General features: G+C 37.3%; 1 protein-coding gene across 8 annotated transcripts in view; it reads right to left on the bottom strand.

The window, feature by feature from the left end:
- Nucleotides 1-1,017: 1,017 nt before the first annotated feature.
- LOC105194631 (forkhead box protein P1) overlaps nt 1,018-9,478 on the bottom strand; it is a 322,192-nt gene continuing 313,731 nt past the window's right edge. For 3 of the 8 annotated variants that reach the window (XM_039454861.1, XM_039454858.1, XM_026130823.2), the window contains exons 15-17: nt 8,260-8,335; nt 7,284-7,390; nt 1,018-6,712 (exon numbers count right to left, since the gene is read on the bottom strand). In XM_039454861.1, the coding sequence (XP_039310795.1) occupies nt 6,463-6,712; nt 7,284-7,390; nt 8,260-8,335 (433 nt within the window). In that variant the 3' untranslated portion in view covers nt 1,018-6,462. The remainder of the gene's footprint in view (nt 6,713-7,283; nt 7,391-8,259; nt 8,336-9,478) is intronic. The other 5 variants (XM_039454863.1, XM_026130824.2, XM_026130826.2 and 2 more) reach the window with 3 other exon arrangements.

The raw sequence follows: 9,478 nt of genomic DNA, 5'->3' as shown, positions 1-9,478 counted from the left end.
CTGTTCATGTTGGTTACTTCGGTCTATCTGATATGATTGCACAGAACCGCCGTCGCTTTCGTCAAAGCAAAAGTAATAAAATGCCAGGTAATGCATCGGTGATTGATTATCGGGTTCGTTATCGGCAATTACATTTCGAGCGTTTTGCAAAGTTCTACGCGGCACGATTGAAAGCTACAATTTCTACAGCATTGTGTAAGCAAAATAATGAAATAAACTCTCGCCCGAATGATGCGCGCTAATCGATCGCAATGCCCGCGTACATAAATCCAAATTGCCCTCATCAACAAACATAACAAAAAAAAGAAAAAGAAAACATTAATAATAAAGCATCTGTGGGTTCGTGTAACATTGTCATAATACAAAAAGATTCAGCAGCAGTTGCGCGAGACCGCCCAAAACGTCACGCGACGCGGCGCTTGATCGATCAATTAACCGATTATCAATTATAAATTATTATCTGGTCGTCAGGGGCCCCGCTCCTCCCCGCGACGTGACGAACGTTCACCCGGCAAAACGAGAAAATGTCTTCCGTCGAATTATCCTCCCGAGGAAACTTCAAGTGTCGAAATTAAATGCATGACGGGGATTTACGGGGGGGGGGGGGTGATTAACGGGATAATTAACGCGTGCACTCGCATACACAATTACCACTCTTGCGCACACATGCACACGTATATACGCGAGATATCGGCAGAATCATCCGTCCGCAAATGACATATGCGCAAATTCCTAATGCCTCGATGAGTTTAATTATTTACAGGAGAGTCTTCTATGTGTCATACATGTGTGAGTGTGTGTTGTGTGTCTGTGTGTGTCAAGTTCCCTTAATTCATTATACATAATACATATAGACTTAGATTATTAATAGTACCATACGCGAAAGCAAGCCCAAACGGCACTGAATCTCGCAAAATTTCCATTGGTGAACCAGGTGACTGCCGAATGTTTTTGCGGCACAAAAATGCAGACATACACATACACACTTCGCATTCTCTCTCGCTCTTTACGCTTGTCTTTCCTTCTATGCGCGTGTGATTTAATTATTCTTCTTAACCGTGCGGAGAGATTTACACTCGGGACAAGTACATGCAAATATCAATTTCATTGTTTTTAAATTATTTAGCGACAAGTCTGTCAAGCCTCACAACGCAGATATGTATGTCTTGTTAATTAAAGCTGGGCCGTATCGATTTAAAGTTACTTATCTCACTTGAAACGCGAAATTTACACAATTCTAGCAATGTTTTACTCTGTCAATGTTCAACAATTAATTATGAAAATGAAGAAATGTTTTTTTAAATTATAATTAGTAATAAATTATTAATATGTAATTAATAATTTTAACATATAAGTATTTTTTATTAATATATAATAAATGTTTCTTTTATTTGATGTTTTTTTTTAATAAAACAATGATTGCAATAACTAAATAAAGCTATTTAACAGCATATATTGCAAATATGCAATGTGTATAAAAAGTTGTGATAATAAAAATTGCAGACAACTTACGGAAAAAGATTTACTCAAGCTATATGTGCACGTCTAGTCAATTATTTTGACCGTCAAAAATTTCCAATTTAAATACAAAATTTGTAATATTCGTAGCATATCAATAATATCATATCTTTTTATTTTTATTTGATTGTTTAACGAAGTACTCTATAAATTCTCGTTATTACAATTCAGTTCCTCGAAATGAAAAAAAAGATACCTGTGCTTATTGACGAGTGGACTGACGAATAGAGACAAAGGATGAATAGTATCATCCTTTAATCAAATTTAACGTTACTTCTGCAACTTATAACTAGACTGCAAAAATTTGGAAGTTTTTATTGTGAGCTCCAAACTAATTGTAGTTCAAGATGCCGGATTTTGACTGCTTGTTTTACAACAATAATAGTGAAAAGAAAGATACCATTTAGAAGAGACGACGCGCGAAAAACAATGTCACGTTACCTTCTCAAAACTCGTTTTACAATTAGCATCGCTCGCCTAAAAAAGACTCGTCGTGAAAGGAGGATGTTAAGTTGAGATTGTTTTTTCGACTAAAATAAAAACGTTTCAAGATGTATAAATTATATATCGTATTAAAAAGTTACTTAAACAGAGTCGAATGGTATATCGCTTACCTTGAGGAAACATGAAAGAAAGCATAATCAAAAACAATAAATATGCTATCATATTTATTAAAAAAAAATTAAGAATTGAACAATAAAAATTTTATTATTATTTCAACGCGTATACAAGTAAGCATGTTCGTTATTTGAAGCTAGGATTTAAAATCAAACAATTTTTCGACTCTTGGCTTGCCAATCGTTGGAAAATCTCCAAGTAGATCATTAGTCACAATCAGTTCTGCTTATCGTTCGTAACGCTTGTTGAATCATTTCATCTTTGTTGTTTATCAAATGCTAATCAAGGACAAATAATGCTTGCAAGCGTTACGAGTGTCAAGTGGAACGCAGCCTAATAAAACATGAAAGTGTCATCATTGTTTTTTTTTTATACTTTTAATACCTCCGTGCGTTACTATGATATATCCTGAAGATATGCATATAGTATTTACTGTAAAAGTTTTATAATGTTTTTTTAGATTTAAATTTAAGAATTTCAAAGACGAAATAAAAATTTCTCCCATGTTTCTAATATTTCTTCCAAGTTAATTAGTACACCACTCGACTCCGCTTAAGTAGATCTTTAATATGATGTATAATTTGTACATCTCTATTTTTTTTATTTTGGCCGTAAAACCTTAACTTAATATCTTCTCCTTTCTTATTCACATCGCAAGTAAAACAATCAATAAAATTAGAATCGTTGTAATTGAAATTCACAATTAAAACTAAAATTGGACAACTGTGACAACAGATATTGAATAATGTGGAAGATTCTCTTCCAACCCTTTTTTTTAACATCCTACAATATTTGACGATGCCACAAAGTTCTATTTAACTCAAAGTTAAATATATTTCAAGATAAAACATTACTTATATTTCTTGTAAATAATAACTTGTAAATAAATTTCTAAATTGTACAAAATACTTCGTTACGATCTAACAAAATATATAAGTGTGCCTTTCGTCTCCACCAGTCATTGCACAGAATTGATGCAAATGTTTTGTGTGATTAAACAAGCTTTAAAGCTGGACAAATGTGTTGAAAATACACAGAGAGACCAAAGATATACTGACAGCTCAAGAGAAATTTGAAAAATTATCAGTACAATTTAAAGTATTTGCCGTATAGATTCTACACTTGCGTTTCGGGATTCGGAAACCGCGCACTTTACAAAAGATTTACTGGCCTCGATTGTGTGTGTGTGTGTGTGTGTGTGTGTGTGTGTGTGTGTGTGTGTGTGTGTGTGTGTGTGTGTGTGTGTGTGTGTGTGTGTGTGTGTGTGTGTGTGTGTGTGTGTGTGTGTGTGTGTGTGGTGCATATAGGACTAGGATTGGACGGGGATGGGGGAGAAAATTTGGATGGAGAGGGCTGTCGACATCTAATTCCTTACAATTTCGATACGTATACGTATTAATATATGTATATATGCATAGTACCTTTTTAATTTATTTATAGACTTCATGCTTAGAGAAGTAGGGAGATCATTAACGTGATACCTTGCCATCGTCTTATGCAATATTTTTTTTCCACATTCGATTCGATATAGCGTGACATACATCAATTGCCTGTAATTGATACGGAAACGTTGATATACAATAGACTTAGCAACCAAAAACGACTTGTAACGTATAGATATATATATAAGTCCCTTAATTATATGTATATATATAATTAAATATAGTGGTCTTACTATATACTCGTCACGTATCACAGAAGGAAGTGCTAATAACTATAATATAATCTTCTTGAACGCGTAATACCTAACAACTCGAAATTTTTACGTTAATTGTCCAAGACGTTGAAATGCTAGCTTTCAATGCGTTGGAACCTGAAAAGCACCATCTCGCCACGGTGCTGAGTCTATCCTATACCTTAGAAACAATGATATATGTATATATATATATATTTATCGTACAAAAAAATCCGTCGAGATGTTAGCGCCAAATCTGGAATTTCGTTTGCCGTGTGGTGTATATACGTTAATAATATAAAACGTCGCGTTAGCGATCTTCCCACTTATCCCTGGTTCGTAGCGTTCGCTCGAGTGTCATCGATCGTGTCGCGCGGAGCTACGTACACCTATAATATCGTTCTGCATCGCGGGATTCCTGACCGACTCGATCGGAAAGTAATTTGAAAGATCGTCTCTCACGCGCGCACGCGTGTATCGCGTATCGTAGCGCTCATTTACAAACACATCGACCGCCTCTCGGCTGTTCTCTTCTTTCTCTTCGACCGATTAATTATCATTTAATGAATACGAAACTACTTACGATCAACTTCGCTAGACTATACAGAGTGCTACCAAGTGTAGCGGACGGGTACGCCGGGACGCATCCGGTTTCGTCACGGATGCGATTCTTACTTTAATTTGTGTGCGTGTGTGTGTGTGTGTGTGTGTGTGTGTGTGTGTGTGTGTAGCGTGTGTATGTGTGCGTGCGTGCCTCTGTGTATGCATGTGTGTATGCGCGCACGTCCGTGTGTATTGTGTATCCGCGTGTGTTTGATACACCGGGGCCTCTTCGAGGGTAGGAGGACCCGCTTAATCGCGAGAATAACACAATGCTCTTCGCTCGCTGAGCGAACGCCTTAAAGACTAAACTCAGTCGCTCCCGTACGTACCCACCACCACCACCACTACCATCACGGCTTCATCGATTTATTTCCTAGATTTAATCCCGCCGGACTGTCCGATCGATTCGCTTCTCCGGCGGAACCGCGCGTTGCTTCCCTTGCGATTTAGATTTTATCAAAAGATCCGAATTGTTGAAAGGTACCGACGAATATGGCACGTTATTTCGTATGCGAAACAATTTAGACAATTAGCGAATTATCGAATAATTACGTTTGTAATTAAAACGAAAACAGTTTAACTTCCTTTGAATGCAAAGTACAAAATATCGTATAGTATAAACTATTTCACTCAACATATACAGAGTATTTCAGTTCGTAACTGAGAATTGCGAAAAAGAGAGTAATTCTATATGATAAAATAAGTCGAAAACGTAGAATAAAATTTTTTCGTATGATGCGTCATTTTTCCAAGGTAATCGAATTTAAAAATTGACACATTTTGATATAAAATACAAAATACTTCATAAACTATTTATTTTTTGATAATTGCAATAACGAGATGAATCAATCAATATAAAGAAAGTACACAATTGCCTTTAAAAAATATATAATTGAATATTGCGTATAGTATAATTTTTTTAAAATCATATATGTTTGCGTTATAACTTCATTCTGCTGATTCAGCTCATTATTCTGTGCGTAAAAATATCGTTACCAAAAAATAAATAGTTTACGAAATATTTTATGTCAAAGTGTAACAATTTTCAAATTCTCGGAAATCAATGCATCGTGTGAAAAAATTTTATTCCACGTTTTCGATTTATTTCTTCATACAGAATCCCGTTTCCGGTTGTGTTACCAATTACGGAACATCCTGTATATGTAAATATATATATACATATCTTTTTTTTTGTTTATAATCAATTGTAATAAAATTTTGTGCTCATTCGATAAAATGCAAAAAAAGTTTAGAACTTGATGGAGTGGCTCGTCATAGCGAATATCTCATCTATGCACGCGTGCATAAATCGCGAAGCCATCGGTTCCTCCGGCGAAGGGTGCTTCCCGTCGCATTTCCGGGGCGCCCGGTAAGGCGCGCCGACCGCAAGGCGCGCCGTGCGCGGTGCCCTATCGTCGCTACATTAATTTCTAATGCAATGTACACGAGAGAGAGAGAGAGAGAAAGAGAGAGAGAGAGAGAGAAAGATATATGTATATATTTTATGTATATGTGTCTATTAGATATAACCGCGGCTCCGGAACGGAAAAAAGATCGAGAGGAAAATAAAATACATCGTTGTTCGCAATTGCTTGAGTAAGGATATGGATCGAAGGATCTCGCTCCCGAAAATATCGCCGAGATTACGACGCTCCGGACGTCGGACGTCGACGCTGCTGTGAGACATCGGTGGTACGTCGTCCGCCACCGTCGCCGCTTAAATCGACACAGTGTCCTTCTCACAAATTCGATTGGCTCCTTTATCGTTACCTTAAAGCCGCCATTGGGACGTCGCGGCACAGATATGATACGTTGAGGGGGGACTCGTACGAAGAAGGAGTGCGGAGGGAGTGGGTGGTCCTGGAGGGCCTTCGTCGTTCCTCTTCGAATCTCTGCTCTTCCCATTTTACTCGCTCCTCGTTCATCTACCTCCGTCCTCTACTCTACCCTGGTCAACGTAGAAGGGGCTCCTCTCTCTTCGCGCGACCGAACAAACGGGACACTTAGTATACATCTCGTTTTTATCGGTTCATTGCGACGGAGCGATACTACGCCTCGACCTGATCCTCCGGGATCATTATGTCGGGCGCCATCGACAGGTCCTCCGCGATATCCTCATCCTGGCCGGAGTCGTGGCCGTGGCTCTCCGAGTATTCTCTCTCGTCCGCCTGATCCTCCTCCGTCTCCTGCTCCATGGGCCCGTCCGGCAGCTCGCGCTTTATTAATCTCGTATGCTTCCCTCCTTCCGGACTCTGGCTCTCCTGCTTTATGTGCACGGCCGGTTCATCCAGCGGCGACCTGTTGAATCGACGACACGCGCGAACGTGTTGTGTACGCTTATGAGAGGAAAACTTGCGAGAGAGCGTCCCCCGCCGCTCTGTACCGGGATATATATTTCATAGAGCGCGACGGCGGTATATTTTTTTTAGCGACACACGGCCAACGGGGGAATAACGATTTCGCTTTCCCGGTATTGTTTCATTGCCACGGTTTCATGCGGTTTGTCAAGCTGCAACGGATAGTTTGTGTTTTGCGTGAAAGAGTCGAGTGGGCATGGGGCATTTTCACCGCTCTTGCACTGGCGCGCACGCGATTGAAATGGATCGTAAACACCGTCCGTGAATAAAAAAAATTTTGCCGCGTTCGAATGAATGGAGGATTCTAGGCAGCGTTTCGGCAATATTGTCATAAGCTATAACAACATTTTGAAAATATAGCCACGCAAATGCAGATTCGTAACGCGAAGAAGTTAAAATGCGTGTCGCGTGAATTCTAGTAACGCGCTCTGCTCAACATCCGATAAAATGTGCTCTCCGTGGGATTCGAGGGATAAGTGTGAATGACGGGCTTAATCGTGAACGCCACTTACATTAAGTCGTTATGAGGTAACACATGTTCCTTATCAGGACTTGTCGCTGTTGACGTGCACATCGGATTCAAAAATCCCATGTTAGACTCTCCGAGCGCCTGGAAATACTCAAATTGCATTAGATGGTTAGTTATTACCGACTTAATAACCAAAATACTAATTTTACTTAGCTACTACATAGCATCAACAAAGAATAACTGTTATACTATTTATTTATTGACAGTGGAGTAATGCTACACTAAAGCTTTGCTTCTTTTTAATGTAGCTTTTCTTTTTACCAATAACAGTTTATAAAAAAAATAATAATAATAACAAACTGTGGAAATAATAAATAATCCAAATTTAGTCAACTTGCTGAATCACCAACGTTTCGATCTTAGATTTAGATCCTTTTCAAGCGAGTCGATTGTAATATAGACATTAAAATAAAACATTAATCAAGGAAACATGCTAATTAGTCACACTCAATCGTTTGACCATGATACATGTTTTTGACTAGTGCTGATGTTTTCTCTGTAATTTTTAATATCTTGGCAAAGTTTAATTGTTTTTTTTTTACACATATTCGACAATGGAAACATTACTAAATTTTTTAATTCTTTGAAAAAAACTCACTGACTTGGGTTTATTTTATTAATAAACGCATTTTGCCAGCAAGTTGATTAAAATTGGATTATTTATTGTTTTATCTCTGACTGTAGCAATACTTCATTTGGTAAACTGTAGAAACTTGTAAGGTGTCAGCGAATCTCCTTAAAGCGATTTGATTAATATAAAACACACGTTTATTCATTTATTCATCTCGTTACGACACTTATCCACTTGAATGCATACCAAATTAATTCTCAACTAACATATTGAGACAATAAATTGCAAAAAATCACATAAGAGTTTCCGTGATAATTAATTAAAGTTTCAATGATGATTAATTATTAATACAATAAATGATTATTAACTATTAATTATTAATAGTTACCTGCAGGTTGGCGTTAAGCGCGTCACCGTACATAGTTGGACTATGCGTCAGTGTTGGGCTCTTCGATGGTACACCCCTAGATATTGACAGAGAAAAGAATTGTTAATAATATTCGAAATTCGGCCGTAAGCGTATATTTCCTGAAACCAATCGCGTGTATGAGTTTTCTTTAACTGTGTCAATGTTTGGACGGATGTGATAGAAAAGGGGAGTAGAAGTTGAATGTACGATGATCATGTGCTTGTATGAGTGTATGTATGCACGTGTGTGTGTATGTGTGTGTGTGTTTGTGTGTGTGTTTGTGTGTTGAAATAGTAGATGTAGACGTATTAAAGACAAAAAGGAGAAAGATAGAGAAAGCGAGAGAAAAAGGTCTAAAGTGAAAGAGAATAGAGAGAGAAAAAGAGACAAAGAGAATTATATAAATATGAAAAATGTATACATATAAATATATATCAAAAAGAGATTAAAAAAGAGCGAAAAAAGTATCCGAGATACTCTTACCTACTTACAGTGCCTCGCTTATCGTTTTGTCCACCGCACTCGTTTCATCGGTGATTGAGCGAGATTAGATAAAAATTACAAAGAGAGTATTTAAAAAAAAGCGCTCCCGTCTCGAAACTTCACAAGTAAAATAGTCAATTTGATTATTTTTTCTTTCTTTCATTCTCATATTTAATCCAACGTTACATCAGTTTCGAAACAAGCGTACTTATAAACGGTCACCAGGTTACCTGAGCTTACCATTCACTTTCGTTACCTCGCAAATCATTTATTAAGTACTTGATCGTATAACAATCGATCAAAACGTCCTTTTTCTCTGACGATTTGCGAAGAGAAGCTATTTTTGCTGTGTTTCTCGCAATTACCGTTAAATAATGGTAAATGTACTCGGTCTTAGAGCACGTCATCGGAAATCTTGACGAGAGATTTAAAAATGCATGCGAAGAAGAAGATGAGAAAAAAGATTTCCTGAGACCGTTTATCAAGCAACAAGGAGCGCTGAGTAAAGAGAAAAATAGAAAATGGATAGCGAAGATAGAGAGAGAAGAGGAAAGTCGATAGAGAAAGAGAAAGAGAGAGAGAAGTTAAAAAGAGAGATTGAGTAAAAGTAGATAAAATTTTAAAAGGTATTAAAGATAAATATTAAGTAAAAATTTTTCGTTAATTATTATCATTAAGTATTACTGAAATTTTATATACTAAGTCCACATGGTAC

Source organism: Solenopsis invicta, chromosome 11, assembly GCF_016802725.1.
Source record: "Solenopsis invicta isolate M01_SB chromosome 11, UNIL_Sinv_3.0, whole genome shotgun sequence".
Classification (NCBI taxonomy): Eukaryota; Metazoa; Arthropoda; class Insecta; order Hymenoptera; family Formicidae; genus Solenopsis; species Solenopsis invicta.
This window is presented reverse-complemented; position numbering and strand designations above follow the sequence as displayed.